The sequence below is a fragment of the Quercus suber genome, unplaced genomic scaffold (assembly GCF_002906115.3).
Source record: "Quercus suber isolate HL8 unplaced genomic scaffold, Cork oak 2.0 scaffold_648, whole genome shotgun sequence".
NCBI classification, from domain to species: Eukaryota; Viridiplantae; Streptophyta; class Magnoliopsida; order Fagales; family Fagaceae; genus Quercus; species Quercus suber.
This window is the reverse complement of record NW_027070089.1, coordinates 343,352-361,732: the sequence shown is the minus strand read 5'-3', so window position 1 is coordinate 361,732 and position 18,381 is coordinate 343,352. Positions and strand designations below refer to the sequence as shown.

At 36.2% G+C, this 18,381-nt stretch overlaps 4 protein-coding genes across 6 annotated transcripts; 1 reads left to right on the top strand and 3 right to left on the bottom strand.

The window, feature by feature from the left end:
- Positions 1-332: 332 nt before the first annotated feature.
- On the bottom strand, positions 333-4,657 carry LOC111988199 (probable prolyl 4-hydroxylase 3). Of its 3 annotated transcripts, none has more exons than XR_010625895.1 (8): positions 4,294-4,657; positions 4,134-4,218; positions 2,939-3,036; positions 2,661-2,758; positions 1,563-1,692; positions 1,260-1,447; positions 1,062-1,147; positions 333-593 (listed from the first exon to the last, which is right to left on the bottom strand). XR_010625895.1 is itself a non-coding variant. In XM_024019981.2 (8 exons), exons 1-7 carry the CDS (start codon positions 4,419-4,421, stop codon positions 1,078-1,080), a joined length of 801 nt encoding a protein of 266 aa, XP_023875749.1. In that variant the 5' UTR covers positions 4,422-4,657; the 3' UTR covers positions 333-593; positions 1,062-1,077. The 3 variants fall into 3 exon arrangements, 1 of the variants encoding a protein (XP_023875749.1); XR_010625894.1 differs by having other exon boundaries at positions 333-590; XM_024019981.2 differs by having other exon boundaries at positions 1,062-1,151.
- A 2,233-nt stretch (positions 4,658-6,890) lies between these two features.
- LOC111988202 (pentatricopeptide repeat-containing protein At1g20300, mitochondrial) lies at positions 6,891-12,667 on the top strand. Its single transcript, XM_065765689.1, has 2 exons — positions 6,891-8,171; positions 11,182-12,667. The coding sequence occupies exons 1-2, from the start codon at positions 7,031-7,033 to the stop codon at positions 12,393-12,395; spliced, it is 2,355 nt and encodes a 784-aa protein (XP_065621761.1). The 5' UTR covers positions 6,891-7,030; the 3' UTR covers positions 12,396-12,667.
- Positions 12,668-13,840: 1,173 nt separating this feature from the next.
- On the bottom strand, positions 13,841-14,521 carry LOC111988186 (uncharacterized). Its single transcript, XM_024019968.2, has one exon. The coding sequence runs from the start codon at positions 14,436-14,438 to the stop codon at positions 13,950-13,952; it is 489 nt and encodes a 162-aa protein (XP_023875736.2). The 5' UTR covers positions 14,439-14,521; the 3' UTR covers positions 13,841-13,949.
- Positions 14,522-16,407: 1,886 nt separating this feature from the next.
- On the bottom strand, positions 16,408-17,064 carry LOC112004471 (uncharacterized). Its single transcript, XM_024036727.2, has one exon. It carries the CDS (start codon positions 17,003-17,005, stop codon positions 16,517-16,519), a length of 489 nt encoding a protein of 162 aa, XP_023892495.1. The 5' UTR covers positions 17,006-17,064; the 3' UTR covers positions 16,408-16,516.
- Positions 17,065-18,381: the final 1,317 nt, after the last annotated feature.

Sequence of the window (18,381 nt, the reverse complement as noted above, 5' to 3'; positions counted from 1 at the left end):
CAGTGCTCTCTAAGGCCTACAATCTTGCTGCTTTGGCTGGGTTTGCAAGAGAGAGCGAGGAGGATCTCTTTTGGGTACAGGACTATTCTTTCTCTCTTTTTCATTGTACTCCTTCAATAAAATAAGCTAAAATACTAATAATTTTAAAGCCCAGTTGGGTTTGGTGGCGACAAAATCCAAATTTGATCGAGACCATACTGGCCTCTTTTACTGGCCCATGTCTGTATATTCACAGGCTGGACCCCTTCCTGCTACTTGAGTCTATGGCCTAATGTCAATAACTGAAGCATGGACAACAAAAAAGGGTTGGATGTGCCAACAAACAGGTCCCATGAGAAGAGAGTATAAGGATTTATAAGCACTTAAAACTCAGTTGATTATTCTGTCAGTTTACAGTTGGCTAGGACAGAACATTTGCAATTGACTTTCTATCTCCTAAAAAAGTTGCATGTCAAAAGTATGGGAAGTACACCAAGTGAAGGCTTAAGTAAGGCAGCTGAGTTGGAAGGGAAACCAAATTGAGTTGAAACTTTGTTTGAAATTACTACTTACACTACCAGCTAGGATCTTCATGACATACTCATCCTGGTCTTCTGCCAAAAAAATATATATTATGAGGTCAAGATCAAATCATAATTCAATTTGAGCAAGTAAAGCTACTAGCTGGATTCAACTTCCATCAAGAAAATTATAGTTGGGAAGAACTTATGAGCAGGTTCCATTAACTTCCATTTTTTGTTTCTTATTATTGATTAGTAAGATATACATGCACGCAGTTGGTCTTAAACCCATGATCTCACCATCCATCTTGTTCTTAAAATGGGAGAATGTGTCATTTGAACTAGAGCTCATTGGCAATTTCCATCAGCAATGGCCTAAACCATCCATCAAGTTATAATTCATTCGGTAAAATTAAGAAAAAAAGAGTTTATAAGTTCCTCAAGAACAAAGATATCAAAGAATCAAAAGACTTGATAACTTCACTGAAAAACAGAAGCGATTACCAACTGAAATGACAACTGCAGTGTTAATCATTAACTACCTAGGGAATCAAGAAGTACCTTTACAACCAATGGCTTAAACCTTGAACTCCTCAATACGCATCCACTTTGTAGATGACCACTTGTCCCCTCTAATCACAGGGCAACTACCTAGCACAAACCATACATTTATAATGAATTTAAGTCATTAACTTTTAATTATCAAAAAACTAAGGCCCAACAGTAGAACAAGAATTAATAAATTGAAAAATTGCTAACCATGCAAACTCAAGGGATCTAGTTTGCCATTAGGGCTCATGTTCCAAAATAACAATGCATCACCCATTTTTGGTTTGACAGAGAGACCCTTTTTACCACATTCAGATAACTCATCCCACCATGGCACAGAACTAAAATTTTGGTTTGCTGCAGGAAACACTGTCTCGCCTCCTTCTTCAACATCTGACCTGCATCCATGGCAAAATTAACAAAAAGGATAAAAGGAAAATTGAAGCAATTAGCATGCATCACGCAAATTCACAAGGTAAGTCCAGATCATGAAAAGAGGGAGTACAATCTTACAGATACATAAGAAGAGTAGCAAGCCTCTGCCCCCCATTCCTGGTATAGAGCTCATTATGGAAAAAATCAAAGTGAGGTTCATATTTCTGCCCTACTTCATAGTGGAGAACTTGAAGTCCTTCTCCATGCTCTGTATATTGTAATGTCACCATGATAAATTTCCACACTCTTCTCAAAACATATTCAGTCTTATCTACAGCTAACCTCATCTTTTAATTATAAGCCATATTATTCATACCATCAGATTTTATGAATCTCATAATTACCACCAACCCACATGCATGACCTCCAGATTCCAGAACAACAATAAGAGCAAGATATAGAAGTTTTGAAAAAGATAAGCGAACAAAAGGCCAATAATCTCAAAAACATTTCAACTCAGAACATGTGATAGAGATATACCAAAGAAACTAAAAGTGTTTTATTATATGTGCCCCACCTGTTATTCAAAATGTGCATCCCTCTAACCTATGTCCCATCCCTAAGTGGTGTGATGATTCCTCTCCAACAATCTCTTTTACTCATAAAACACTTATATGTAGTTATACAGTAAGCATAAGTAATCGTACATAATCAAGAAGGTAAAGAATGCCCAATCTTTCAGAAAGTCACCCAACAAACCATGATAATATTTCACTCACCGCTTACACCAGCAGCATGATAACAAGCTTAGGAATCAGAAAATCCATCTTTATAAAATGAATGTGGAAACTGATATTCGATAGATAGCAACAGGTCAGAACAGTCATTGTAATGAGAGAGAACAAAATGTTACGGGAAAGAAGAATTCCCACTGTAGCTAAGCACTACATATTAATATCATAATATGTCACACTGAATCAGCACATAAATGCCTAAATGCCTCTAGCTTGATCATAGGAAAACATATGAAAGATATATTATAACAGTTAATGAATAAATTAAGGTTCATTTGGATTGAGGGATAGGGCGGGGAGTAGAGTAGATTTGGATGGAAATTAGTATAATTTTTGGCCAACTCCCCTTTGCCCCCCTCCCTCCCCCCTCAATCCAAACAGGCTTTTAGTTAATGAAAAAGCAAATCCAAATATTTATAGGTTTTGATTTTGAATTTTATACCTACAGGTATGAGTGTGAAATCTGCTATCCTTCTCTCCAAATCCCTAATAATTTTATCCTGTCCTCTGTGCAGAAACATCCCAAAACTCGTACGAACCCTGCAAAGAAGGAATGTCTAGTATCTTAGATACCTATGTCTTCTGTAGAATTTATTTTTGAACAACATTGCTGATCATACCAACAACTAAATCATCACATGATGCAAAATAAACCTTCATTTTCTTCAGAATATTTAATTTTGAATTGAAAGAGGAGATAGAGGGGTTGGAAATGCAAACCTGCTTTCTATTCCCCGGCCAGATTTGCTATCAACAATAGTTGACTTTCTCATATGAGGTTTGGCAAGACTTATAATGTGCTCACATTCTTCCTTGGACTGTTCAAAACAATATCAAGAATTAATATTCTCAATACAAGAAGTATCGATCAATTAGTCACTAGAGCATAAAGAAAATACATATCTTGGATGCACAACCGAAATTTATTATGTAAACTTGACAAGAAGACTCCTATGTCAACTTCACAAATCTAAAAACCATCTGAGAAAGGGCTCTTTCAATATATAAAGAACATATATTCAGAGAACAAATTTGGTAAATAAACTACAGCTAACTTCCAGATAGATAATAGATTTGAAGAAAACAAAAGACTTGACAGTTCACACCCCCAGAACCTGATTGCTAATGAACGCAAAGACAAGTTTCTGCCATATGTAGAAAGTCATGAGCTATGGTAACAGGATTCTAGACCCTATAAGAGTGCAAACAAGTATTATTCAGCTTTCTTTTAAAAAGCTATACGCATACATAGTGAGTCTTAAACCCAAGTTTTAGAATGTCTCCTACGTGCTGAATTAATAAATTGTATCAATTTTCCCTATATTCTATTACATCAAATAGGAAGAAATGTCATCTCTCTCTCTCTCCCTCTCACCAAGAGTGTTGAAGCTCACAAAGACCCAATCAGCTATCCCCAACCTTCACTAAAAATTTTGAAAACAAAAGCAAAAGATGCATAGTGGACACAAATTCACAATTACTTTTTTATCATATGGTAATTATTTTCTTTATATTTCGTACACATAAAGCCCTATGTTTCTGTGGGTGATGTCCAAAATTATTATTTATATCTACATTTCGACGTGTTATACCATACGCCGGATACATAAAATATTTTCTCCTACGTTTCAAAACTCGAAACATGTATGTCCAACTATTATATAAAGAGTAGGTTGACCTTTTTCCATGTAATAAACATATAGTCATATACAACTAAAGGGAAATGTTAATTACACAATAGGGAACTGTGTTTTAAACGCACGATTTCGGTTGTTTTGTAAGGGTGTACAGTTGTGTAAGTGTGTGTGTGTGCAGTGTGCACAACAGCTTTTACCCTATACAGCTAAATTTTCTAATCCCATATCGAAAACAGAACCACAGAAAGTATATATAAACAAAGGTTTAAAATACAAACCAAGAAATTGTGATAAATGAAAACCCTGGGCTCCCAAGAAAGAGTTTCAGTCCACTGCTCCACCCTCTCTCCAAACCCTTCACTCCTGCCACAAAAAAATCAAATTGACTCATCACAAATCAAACGCACACAGACACACAAGACATGCAACAACTCATACCTGGGAGAACCATCGGTGCTGTTTGAAAGCGAGAGGATTCCAAGAGTGAATAGCATTAGAAGAAGAAGGAGGGATAGCATGAAAAACGCCTGCGTCCATTTCTGCCCACGTGACCTTCCTTTCGCCATTGTAATTGTTGAATTGAACCCAACAACCCCGCATTGCTTGAGCAATAAAAAAGAAGCAGACCGCCAAATCTCTTCACCATTTAAAGATTTTCTTTCCTTTTTTTCTAATATGCAGAGTTATGAGTTACTATACTGGCCGGGATGTGGTCATTTTAGACTTAAGACCGCCCCTCTGTTACGCAAATGGAAAATGCTACTAATACGGATGACTCAGGATCAAGATAACGCAGTGTTTGTTTCAGTACCCATGTTTTCTAAAAGATGAGTCTTTTTTCCAAAAACATATTTTATATAACTATCTAATTTTTTTATATTCTGTAGTTTCCTTAAATAAATTAAAAAATAATCTCATAACTTTTCATATTTATTTTGCGGTAAGATAAAAAAAAAAAATTAAATTAACATTGTGTTTGTTTCAGCAATGATGTTTTTTTTTTTTTTAAATTAGTCATTTTTCAAAAAGTATTTTCTATAAAATTATCTTATTTTTCTATATTTGGTAGTAACTTTAAATGAGTTGAAAAATAATCTTATAACTTTTCTTATTTAACTTGCTGTAAGATAAATTTGTTTTTTAAATAAAATTAGTAAAAAAAAATCTTTAAAAATAAACTATACTTTTTATGTTGACTAAAGATAATTTTTCTTTGACTTGTTTTTTCTTATGCTACTAAACACTGGAAAATACGAAAACTATCTTTACACAAACTTTTCCATTCAAACAAACAGAATGCAAAGTTGTAATTTCCTACACTGACCCTCACTTTTTTCCTTCTTCTTTTTTTCTTCTTCTTTGTTTTTTCTTTTTATTCTATCATTTCATTTCTTTTTCATACATGCATAGAAATTTTAAACCTATGATATTCACTCTTTATCATTCGACCAAAATAATAATTAGTTTTTATTGTACAAGAGATCAAATATCAAATCTCTTATTCAATCATTTATGCAAAAAATAGCAGACAAGTTTTAAAGTCCACCAAGAACTAAGCCCAAATTTGTAAGTGTGTGTATATATATATATATATATATAATAGGAAAATGTTTATTTCACATCAATTTTTACCCACAATGAAGTCACGATTCACTATAAAATATGTGTGTACGGTTGTGTGCAATAACTAATGTGCACTAGTATATACCCTATTTAATATATGCAAAAATAAAAATTATTTATCAAATGTAAATCTTAATAAATTATCTTGAATTCTTAAACCGATTTTTCCTAAAAATATATAAAATAAATAAGGAGTCTTAAATAACTAAATCAGGGCTATAGATGAGCCGATCATAGTTAGGTATTAAAAGTTTAGGTTTTTTTATTTAGTTTTATCTAGAATGCAAATTAAACTTGAGGTTATTACTAAACAAAATTACATATTCAAGTTTGGCTCATTTTATTGTTGAACAAGCTCGAGCTTGTTCACGAGTTATTTGATTAACTTATTTTTTTTTCATTGTGTAGTAACACCATAACTTAAATTTTTTGCCCATACATAAGTTTATGAATTTTCAATAAAAATTTATTGTTTTTATTATTAATAAACTACAAATAATAATTTGATATCATATGAACCTATTTATAAACTTACATAATCCAATTTTAAGTCCATATATGACTATTTCTAGAAAATTTTATTTTATATATAGTTAAATCAAGCATTATCACCACAAGCTTATTTACAAACACATTATATATTTGAACTTAAATTGTTTAATAATTGAGCCTTAACTTGGGCTTCAGCTTGGCTGGTTATATATATAAAAATCCAAACCGAACTTGAGTTGTTCATAACTAGTTTGGTTCATTTATAGCCCTAAAAAAAAATGATCCAAAGTCTTGAGATAATTATTCAATTCTCTCATTTCTATATTATGAAGAAAAACAAAAGCTTGGGGAAAGTTTTTTTTTTTTTTTGGATATTCCTCTCGTAGAGGTCTTTTTTGTCGCCTAGTCAAGTGTCGAGCTTAAAGTGGCTTAGCTTACATACGTGGCTCCATGAGAGATAATCGATTCCAAAATTCCGTCATACTACTAATTCCATCATCCAAAGGTATGAGAAAAATGCGATCAGATTACTCTAACATCTAAAAAATATCGTGATCACTGATTCAAGTATCAAAGAAACTTAGGATGGCTCCATTCCAATGTCACTTGTGTTATTCAATCTTCCTTTGTGCATGTATAGGTTGTCCTACCTTCAATCATGTTGTGTAAACATTTTTTTATAGAGAATTTCAACTTATGACTTCTGCTCCTAATAATAGCTTTTTATCATCAAACTAAGATATCAATTAATTTTTAGTGTAAGCGAGAATTGAATTCTAAATCTCTTATTCAATGATGTTGTATAATCATTGATAGTCCATCAAAGGTTTGAAAGTAAACCTACCTCAGTTAACAGGAAACGACAAGTAGTCCCTCTTTGCCACCAAGCTAGCAATTAAACGACATCACTAGTCTGTCTTAGCCAGAAGTTAACGACATGCTACTCCATATTCCTTTCTCGCTTTGTTTCACTTTCCCTCCCCCACTTATCTCTCTCTCTCTCTCTCCCTCGCAGGCACACACACAGTCTCAGTAAACGAACTGCCGAAACGAGCTGAACATGGCCTTAATCAAATCAAAGCTGCGTTTACCTCACTCAGTCTCTCACTCCAAAATACTCAAAACCCTTTCATTCTCTTCTTCAACTTCAGAACCAACTCTTCAAGAAGATGACACAGACAATGATAATTCCAAAACTACCCCTACCACTACCACTACCTTAAACCCTGAAGAAACCCTAATCGCCGAAAAATTCCACGCCCTAATCAAAGACCACCACCGCAAAAACCCAAGCCTTGACAACACGATCCCAACTCTCTCCCTCGACTTCTCCCAAATCTCCACCGTCCACCCCATCACCCCTCCCATCGTCCGCCACGTTATCGAGAAATGCGGTGGGGTCCGCCATGGCATCCCTTTCCTCCAAGCCCTATCGTTCTTCAACTGGGCCACGGCCCAAGATATTCCGGCCCAGTCACCCGACCCTTACAACGAAATGATCGACCTCGCCGGAAAAGTTCGCCAGTTCGACTTGGCTTGGCAAGTTATCGATTCGATGAAAGCTCGGAATGTCGAAATTACCGTCGAGACCTTCTCGATTCTCGTTCGCCGGTACGTTCGTGCCGGCTTGGTCGCCGAGGCGATTCATGCGTTTAATCGAATGGAGGACTATGGTTGTAAGCCTGATAAGATTGCGTTTTCAATTGTGATTGGTATTTTGTGTAAGAAACGAAGGGCTACAGAGGCTCAGTCATTTTTCGATAGCTTGAAGGATAGGTTCGAGCCTGATGTTATTGTGTATACTAGCTTGGTTCATGGATGGTGTCGGTCTGGTAATATTTCGGAGGCCGAGAGGGTATTTGGGGAAATGAAATTGGCTGGGATTAAGCCCAATGTGTATACTTACAGTATTGTGATCGATGCTTTGTGTAGGTGCGGCCAAATTACGCGTGCACACGATGTGTTTGCGGAAATGCTTGATGAGGGATGTAGCCCGAATTCGATTACTTTTAATAATCTAATGCGTGTTCACGTGAAGGCGGGGAGGACTGAGAAGGTTTTGCAAGTGTATAATCAGATGAAGAGGCTTGGGTGTGATGCTGATACGATTACGTATAATTTTCTTATAGAGACTCATTGTAGGGATGACAATCTTGAGGATGCTATTAAGGTGCTTAATTTGATGGTTAAGAAAGGGTGTAGCCCTCCTGCCACAAAAAAATCAAATTGACTCATCACAAATCAAACGCACACAGACACACAAGACATGCAACAACTCATACCTGGGAGAACCATCGGTGCTGTTTGAAAGCGAGAGGATTCCAAGAGTGAATAGCATTAGAAGAAGAAGAAGGAGGGATAGCATGAAAAACGCCTGCGTCCATTTCTGCCCACGTGACCTTCCTTTCCCCATTGTAATTGTTGAATTGAACCCAACAACCCCGCATTGCTTGAGCAATAAAAAGGAAGCAGACCGCCAAATCTCTTCGCCATTTAAAGATTTTCTTTCCTTTTTTTCTAATATGCAGAGTTATGAGTTACTATACTGACCGGGATGTGGTCATTTAAGACTTAAGACCGTCCCTCTGTTACGCAAATGGAAAATGCTACTAATACGGATGACTCAGGATCAAGATAACGCTGTGTTTGTTTCAATACCTATGTTTTCTAAAAAAATGAGTCTTTTTCCAAAAACATATTTTATAAAACTATCTTATACCTTAAATAAATTGAAAATAAATCTCATTAACTTGCTGTAAGATAAAAAAAAAATTCAAATAAAATTAACATTCTGTTTGTTCCAGCAATGTTGTTTTTTTTTTAAAAATGAGTCATTTTTCAAAAAGTATTTTCTATAAAATTATCTCATTTTCTTATATTTGGTAGTAACTTTAAATGAATTGAAAAATAATCTTATAACTTCTCTTATCTAACTTGCTTGGAAATAAATTTTTTTTTTAAATAAAATTAGTAAAAAAAAAATCTTTAAAAATAAACTATACTTTTTATGTTGACTAAAGATAATTTTCCTTTGACTTGTTTTTTCTTATACTACCAAACACTGAAAAATACGAAAACTATCTTTACACAAACTTTTCCATTGAAACAAACAGAATGCAAAGTTGTGATTTCCTACACTGACCCTCACATTTTTTCTTTTTCTTTTTTTTTCTTCTTCTTCTTTGTTTTTTCTTTTTATTCTATCATTTCATTTCTTTTTCATTCATGCATAGAAATTTTAAACCTATGATATTCACTCTTTATCATTCAACCAAAATAATAATTAGTTTTTATTGTACAAGAGATCAAATATCAAATCTCTTATTCAATTATTTATGCAAAAAATAGCAAACAAGTTTTAAAGTCCACCAAGAACTAAGCCCAAATTTGTAAGTGTGTATATATATATATATATATATAATAGGAAAATGTTTATTTCACACCAATTTTTACCCACAATGAAGTCACGATTCACTATAAAATATGTGTGTACGGTTGTGTGCAATAACTAATGTGCACTAGTATTTACCCTATTTAATATATGCAAAAATATCGATAGTTTGTTGATAAAATAAAAATTATTTATCAAATGTAAATCTTAATAAATTATCTTGAATTCTTAAACCGATTTTTCCTAAAAATATATAAAATAAATAAGGAGTCTTAAATAACTAAATTAGGGCTATAGATGAGCCGATCATAGTTAGGTATTAAAAGTTTAGGTTTGTTTATTTAGTTTTATCTAGAATGCAAGTTAAACTTGAGCTTATTACTAAACAAAATTACATATTCAAGTTTGGCCCATTTTATTGTTGAACAAGCTCGAGCTTGTTCACGAGTTATTTGATTAACTTATTTTTTTTCATTGTGTAGTAACACCATAACTTAAATTTTTTGCCCATACATAAGTTTATGAATTTTCAATACAAATTTATTGTTTGTATTATTAATAAACTACAAATAATAATTTGATATCATATGGACCTATTTATAAACTTACATAATCCAATTTTAAGTCTATATATGACTATTTCTAGAAAATTTTACATATAAAAATGTTAGATTATATATAGTTAAATCAAGCATTATGACCACAAGCTTATTTACAAACACATTATATATTTGAACTTAAATTGTTTAATAATTGAGCCTTAACTTGGGCTTCAGCTTGGCTTGTTATATATATAAAAATCTAAAACGAACTTGAGTTGTTCATAACTAGTTTGGTTCATTTACAGCCCTAAAACAAAAATTATCCAAAGTCTTGAGATAATTATTCAATTCTCTCATTTCTATATTATGAAGAAAAACAAAAGCTTGGGGAAAGATTTTTTTTTTTTTGGGGATATTCCTCTCATAGAGGTCCTTTTTGTTGCCTAGTCAAGTGTCGAGCTTAAAGTGGCTTAGCTTACATACGTGGCTCCATGAGAGAGAATCGATTCCAAAATTCCGTGATACTACTAATTCCATCATCCAAAGGTATGAGAAAAATGCGATCAAGTTACTCTGACATCTAAAAAATATTGTGATCACTTATTCAAGTATCGAAGAAACTTAGGATGGCTCCATTCCAATGTCACTTGTGTTATTCGATCTTCCTTTGTGCATGTAGATAGGCTGTCCTACCTTCAATCATGTTGTGTAATCATTTTTTTTATAGAAAATTTCAACTTATGACGTCTGTTCCTAATAATAGCTCTTTATCACCAAACTAAGATATCAATTAATTTTTTATGTAAACGAGAATTGAACCCTAGATTTCTTATTCAATGATGTTGTATACTCATTGATAGTCCATCAAAGGTTTGAAAGTTAAACCTACCTCAGTTAACAGGAAACGACAAGTAGTCCCTCTTTGCCACCAAGCTAGCAATTAAACGACATCACTAGTCTGTCTTAGCCAGAAGTTAACGACATGCTACTCCATATTCCTTTCTCGATTTGTTTCACTTTCCCTCCCCCACTTCTCTCTCTCTCTCTCTCCCTCGCAGGCACACACAGTCTCAGTAAACGAACTGCCGAAACGAGCTGAACATGGCCTTAATCAAATCAAAGCTACGTTTACCTCACTCTCTCTCTCACTCCAAAATACTCAAAACCCTTTCATTCTTTTCTTCAACTTCAGAACCAACTCTTCAAGAAGATGACGCAGACAATAATGATTCCAAAACTACCCCTACCACTACCTTAAACCCTGAAGAAACCCTCAAGCCCTATCGTTCTTCAACTGGGCCACGGCCCAAGATATTCCGGCCCAGTCACCCGACCCTTACAACGAAATGATCGACCTCGCCGGAAAAGTTCGCCAGTTCGACTTGGCTTGGCAAGTTATCGATTCGATGAAAGCTCGGAATGTCGAAATTACCGTCGAGACCTTCTCGATTCTCGTCCGCCGGTACGTTCGTGCAGGGTTGGTCGCCGAGGCGATTCATGCGTTTAATCGAATGGAGGACTATGGTTGTAAGCCCGATAAGATTGCGTTTTCAATTGTGATTGGTATTTTGTGTAAGAAACGAAGGGCTACAGAGGCTCAGTCATTTTTCGATAGCTTGAAGGATAGGTTCGAGCCTGATGTTATTGTGTATACTAGCTTGGTTCATGGATGGTGTCGGTCTGGTAATATTTCGGAGGCCGAGAGGGTATTTGGGGAAATGAAATTGGCTGGGATTAAGCCCAATGTGTATACTTACAGTATTGTGATCGATGCTTTGTGTAGGTGCGGCCAAATTACGCGTGCACACGATGTGTTTGCGGAAATGCTTGATGAGGGATGTAGCCCGAATTCGATTACTTTTAATAATCTAATGCGTGTTCACGTGAAGGCGGGGAGGACTGAGAAGGTTTTGCAAGTGTATAATCAGATGAAGAGGCTTGGGTGTGATGCTGATACGATTACGTATAATTTTCTTATAGAGACTCATTGTAGGGATGACAATCTTGAGGATGCTATTAAGGTGCTTAATTTGATGGTTAAGAAAGGGTGTAGCCCGAACGCGTCTACGTTTAATTTGATATTTAGGTGCATTGTGAAGTCGCGGGATGTGAATGGTGCTCACCGAATGTATGCTAAGATGAAGGAGTTGAATTGTATGCCTAATACCGTGACGTACAATGTATTGATGAGGATGTTTGCTGACTCGAAATCGACTGATATGGTTCTCAAGCTGAAGAAGGAAATGGATGAGAATGAGATTGAGCCTAACGTGAATACTTACAAGGTTTTAATATCTATGTATTGTGGAATGGGGCATTGGAACAATGCCTACAAGTTTTTTAGGGAGATGATTGAAGAGAAATGTTTGAAACCTAGCATGCATGATTATCAGATGGTTTTGCAGCAGCTAAGGAATGCAGGGCAGTTAAAGAAGCATGAGGAGTTAGTGGAGAAGATGGTGGATAGGGGTTTTGCTACCCGCCCTTTGTAGAAGTAGCTATTTATTTTGTGCCTATGAACAGGATTAGGTGATCATTGTTTTCTGTATCTGTGTCAATTATTCTTGTTCCCAATTTTGATGAAATCGCTTCTTCAATATTTGCATTGTGTTTTTGACATTGCATGTCAGACAGTTATGAACTACTTGTGGTTCATGGTCTCAAATTTTGGAAATATAACCTTTTGACAGGCTCAATTGTTCTCCAATGTTTGATTACTATTAAATGCTAAATGGCAAGGATGCACATGGCTGCCTACTTTATATGTTGTAAATTTGTTATTGGATGATTTCAATTTGGATTACCTGTAGTTGTATCATATTAGATCTTCTTTGATTAGTTTTGTCACAAACTAAACAGTTATGATGCATTGGCATTATTTGGTACCTTTTAGGTGGATTGAGGATTTTCCAATACCATTGCTCTAGTAGGATCCTCAGTGATGCTGATGGTTTTGCATTTGGTTCTAATGTGCTTAATTGGTTCACGTTAACAGTTGAAAGTAATTAGCAGAATGCTCATCATTAATGAGTATCTTGATGGAAATGCACATAGTATGTTGCTTCTTTACCCATCATCCCTCGTTTGCTTGTATGTCATTGTTAGGTCCTTCATGGGATGCAAGTGCAATACTATTCACTTTGCATTAAAAATATATACCCTCCCCCTCTCATCCATGAAATCGTTAACGATACTGTTGGGTAAGTTTCATATGTAATGAGCTTCTATTCTTTTTTATGTGGATTGGGTGCTGAGTGCTGAGTGCTGAGTGCTGATGAGTGATGTCGTAGTTTCTTATAGGTTTGCCATCTACTTATTCTGACAGGACTGCCTCTAGAGCTCCTTTGAAGTGTTCTGCCTTTAGTAATCTGTGGAGTGAATGACATACGTCTACTACAACCAGTTCGAAAATTATTTGAACGCTATTATAGGAACCTCCATTTAAGTGTTCTGCCTTTAGTAATCTGTAGAGTATATGGACGCATAGTGATCTGTGAATCCGCTGCAAACTGTAAGATGCAACCTAAAAGCTCCATAATAAGCACCCCATTTCCAGGTTCCTAAATCAACTGGTGCCTCGGGAAAGTATCTTTATACGCTGGTGTATAAGAAATACGTGAGACTAACATGTGAGCTGTAAAAGCTCCTTAATAAGCAGCTCATAAAAGATTTTCTCCTTGAATTGCCTTCAACAATTATACTACTCTCCAGAGAGCATCAGCTTATGGTCCAATCAGCAATGACATTGCCTATAGTAAGACTAAAGCCATTGGTTTTGCATATGGCCTGATGTGTAAAGAAATTCTTACGTTCATTTTATAATTGACATAAAAAAAAATCTGTATCCTACTCGAAATCCCTAAACACAAAATCTTTTTTCCCAATTCAAATAAAATAACCAAAATTATATGCACTGCAACAGTTATACAGTTACAGGTAAAGGTAAACGATCCAATTTCTCATTCCTCAACCAACAACAGAAATTTCAATTACAATTACAATTACAATTACAAATAAAGAGATCAAAATGTACCGAAAGTCAACAATCACCGTCGATCTCCACCACCACGACGTTCCTTCTCAATTTCTTGCCTATGTTTCTCGGCGAGCTTTTCAAGAGCCGATTCCACAGCATCTTGACCACCAAGAATCAACCGGGTCACGATTTCCGGGTCGGTCTCGAACCGGGCAGCTTCGAACTCCTTCCGGGCGTTCTCTCTCAGTATGTCTCGCCACAGGAAGCCCCGCGAATCGGTCCACGTGAAGAACCGGGAAGCCCTGAGGATGTCCCTGTAGAGACTCAGTGCCTCGCGCCGAGTGCTGGTGAGTCGGCGACGATTTAGAAGCTCGGCCTCATCGTCGTCAAGGGTAGGTTTTTGTTCCTTCGCCAAGTGACGGTCCAAGAGCTCTTCAAGGGTGTCAGGTCCGTTGTGCAAGAGCCGGCGGATACAAACGACGTCGCAGCGACCTATGAGGTTGTTCAAAGGAATCATCGATCTGCTTCGCCATTTTTGCAGCTTTGTAATGGCTATCATTCTCACTCTCTCCGATTGCGTTTGAGCGATAGTGTGTGACTAATGTGGCATTCGGAGAAATATGTTGGGCCTATTAGGCTGAATGGGCTTATATTCGACGTCTAGGCCAGGCGATAACCGGGTAACACATATTTTTGGTGAGATAATACAATTTTAACTTAAAACAGAGAGAGAAAGTAAGAGAAAGATAAAACTTTTTTAACTTCCACCACATTTTTATAATAAATTTTTAATATTTTTACAATAAACTTTAATGGTTAAATTATAAGGGCAATTACACTTCAAAATGTCATTTTATTTTACTTTATTATCTTAAAAAATTATTTTACCACTTATACAATATTATAGAAACGTACCGTACTAGCTGGTTACCGTTCCCGCAAATCAAACGGTACAGAAACACTACTGATTCGTGCAGCCCAAAATACCGGGGTATTTCGGCTCATTTCGGCAGTTCCGGCTAATTCCAGTGTGTTCCGGGCCAGTACAAGATGAATGAGTTTTTTTTTTTTTTTTCCTGAGTATTTTTGGTACTTACATATCTTTATCTTTGGAGTGTTGGATGACCATGATAGTCCAAATTTCAGCTTGCAGGATCATCCCTCACTTCTTCTTCCTCCTTTCCACAAACCAGACGGTTCAGGTGGACTATCCTTTCTCTTCATGTTTTCATTTCAGTGAGCAAGTCCCTGTTTTCACAACATCCTTGAAAGACAGAGTCCCATTTTATTTTAAAATGAGAGAAGTTTTGATTTTTCGGTCAAAAGGGTGAACGTATTGGGACATGGACCTCAACAGAGCTTACTTTTTGTTTTTCTTCAAGGCATCGGATGGATCGTGTGCATTTACTGTGCACATCAAGTTTTGACACTTGATGTGGTACTTTTTTTTTTTTTTTTTGAAAGAGGATATGAACTTCATTAAACCAGCAAGAGCTGAAACAGAAATACAAAGATTTGCAGAAGCAGAAACACATAAAATAATCACAACCATACATCAGAGAGCAGAGCCCAAAAAAGGAAGAGAGGACAACATATCATCATGCAGAATTTGTAGAATGCATTGGGGAGGGGTTCCTTTCCAAACTTTAGTTTGGCCAGAAAGTTTTGCTTCTCTAGCCAAGGAGTGAGCAGCTTTGTTGCCGTCGTGTTTCAGGTGGTGGAAGGTGCAATGACTAAATGAGCATGAAGCCGACATGATGTCCTCAATGATGTGGCCAAGCTCGCCTCCAGGATAATGGACAACGCATCAGATTCAAAAATGGCTTGACTTATCTGCAACTCCAGCGCAAAAAGCACCCCATTGAGGAGCGCGAATGCTTCAGTAACTTCAGCATTGAGGCTCACGGGGAGGACTTTGCTAAGGGCCCCAATCACAGCCCCAGAGGAGTCCCTAATGATAACACCAATGCCTCGTCTACTACAACCAGTTCGAAAATTATTTGAACGCTATTATAGGAACCTCCATTTAAGTGTTCTGCCTTTAGTAATCTGTAGAGTATATGGACGCATAGTGATCTGTGAATCCGCTGCAAACTGTAAGATGCAACCTAAAAGCTCCATAACAAGCACCCCATTTCCAGGTTCCTAAATCAACTGGTGCCTCGGGAAAGTATCTTTATACGCTGGTGTATAAGAAATACGTGAGATCAACATGTGAGCTGTAAAAGCTCCTTAATAAGCAGCTCATACAAGATTTTCTCCTTGAATTGCCTTCAACAATTATACTACTCTCCAGAGAGCATTAGCTTATGGTCCAATCAGCAATGACATTGCCTATAGTAAGACTAAGCCATTGGTTTTGCATATAGCCTGATGTGTAAAGAAATTCTTACGTACATTTTATAATTGACATTTAAAAAAAAAAAAAATCTGTATCCTATTCGAAATCCCTAAACACAAAATCTTTTTTCCCAATTCAAATAAAATAACCAAAATTATATGCACTGCAACAGTTATACAGTTACAGGTAAAGGTAAACGATCCAATTTCTCATTCCTCAACCAACAACAGAAATTTCAATTACAATTACAATTACAATTACAAATAAAGAGATCAAAATGTACCGAAAGTCAACAATCACCGTCGATCTCCACCACCACGACGTTCCTTCTCAATTTCTTGCCTATGTTTCTCGGCGAGCTTTTCAAGAGCCGATTCCACAGCATCTTGACCACCAAGAATCAACCGGGTCACGATTTCCGGGTCGGTCTCGAACCGGGCAGCTTCGAACTCCTTCCGGGCGTTCTCTCTCAGTATGTCTCGCCACAGGAAGCCCCGCGAATCGGTCCACGTGAAGAACCGGGAAGCCCTGAGGATGTCCCTGTAGAGACTCAGTGCCTCGCGCCGAGTGCTGGTGAGTCGGCGACGATTCAGCAACTCGGCCTCCTCGTCGTCAAGGGTAGGTTTTTGTTCCTTCGCCAAGTGACGGTCCAAGAGCTCTTCAAGGGTGTCAGGTCCGTTGTGCAAGAGCCGGCGGATACAAACGACGTCGCAGCGACCTATGAGGTTGTTCAAAGGAATCATCGATATGCTTCGCCATTTTTGCAGCTTTGTAATGGCTATCATTCTCACTCTCTCCGATTGCGTTTGAGCGATAGAGCGATAGTGTGGGACTAATGTGGCATTTGGAGAAATATGTTGGGCCTATTAGGCTGAATGGGCTTATATATATATATATATATTTTGATAATGGGCTCATATTCGACGTCTAGGCCAGGGGATAACACATATTTTTGGTGAAATAATACAATTTTAACTTAAAACAGAGAGAGAGAAAGAGAAAGATAAAAAAAAAAAATTTTGACTTCCATCACATTTTTATACTCTTTCCGTTCTATTTTTTTTGTCCTCTATTTCATTTTGGGACGTCCCAAAATATTGTCATATTTTTAAAAATAAAAGTCATTAATTTACTAATATTCCTATTATAACCCTATTAATTTACTAATTCAATTTTTTAATAAATTCTTTTAAGGGTAGTTTTGGAAACTTATATATTTTTAAAAGATAGACAAGACAATAAATGACGTTCCCTTAAAAAATTTGACTTTTCAAACAGGACAAAAAAATTGGGACGGAAGAAGTAATAAATTTTTAATATTTTTACAATAAATTTTAAATGTTATTGTTAGGGCATACTCATACTAAAATACCATCCTATTTTATTTTGTCAATTTAAAAAATTATTTTATCAATTATATGTCATTTTACTTGGAAGATAATTCCGTACCGTAGCAGTTACTACGGCCGAAACTTACTGTTCCGGCAGGTCAAGCGGTACAGAAACCCTACTGATTTGTACCGCCCAAAATACGGGGGTGTTTTGGCTCATTTCGGTAGTTCTGGCGAATTCCAATGTGTTTCGGCGGTAAACTTGTTTCGGGCCGGTACAAGATGCATGAGTTTTTTTTTTTTTTTTTTTTTTTCCTGAGTATTTTTGGTACTTACATATTTTGTTTCGGGCCGGTACAAGATGCATGAGTTTTTTTTTTTTTTTTTTTTTTTCCTGAGTATTTTTGGTACTTACATATCTTTATCTTTGGACTGTTGGATGACCATGATAGTCCAAATTTCAGCTTGCAGGATCATCCCTCACTTCTTCTTCCTCCTTTCAACAGACCAGACGATTCAGGTGGACTATCCTTTCTCTTCTTGTTTTCATTTCAGCGAGCAACTCCTTGTTTTCTCAACATCCTTGAAAGACAGAGTCCCATTTCATTTTAAAATGAGACAAGTTTTTATTTTTCGGTCAAAAGGGTGAAAGTATTGGGACATAGACCTCAACAGAGCCTACTTTTTGTTTTTCTTCAAGGCATCGGATGAATCATGTACATTTACTGTGCACGTTAAGTTTTGACACTTAAGCGGTACTTGTGAAGTAACTTGCATTTAACTTAATTATTTATATTATTTGTTTTTTTTTTTTTATGCAAAGCTTTATA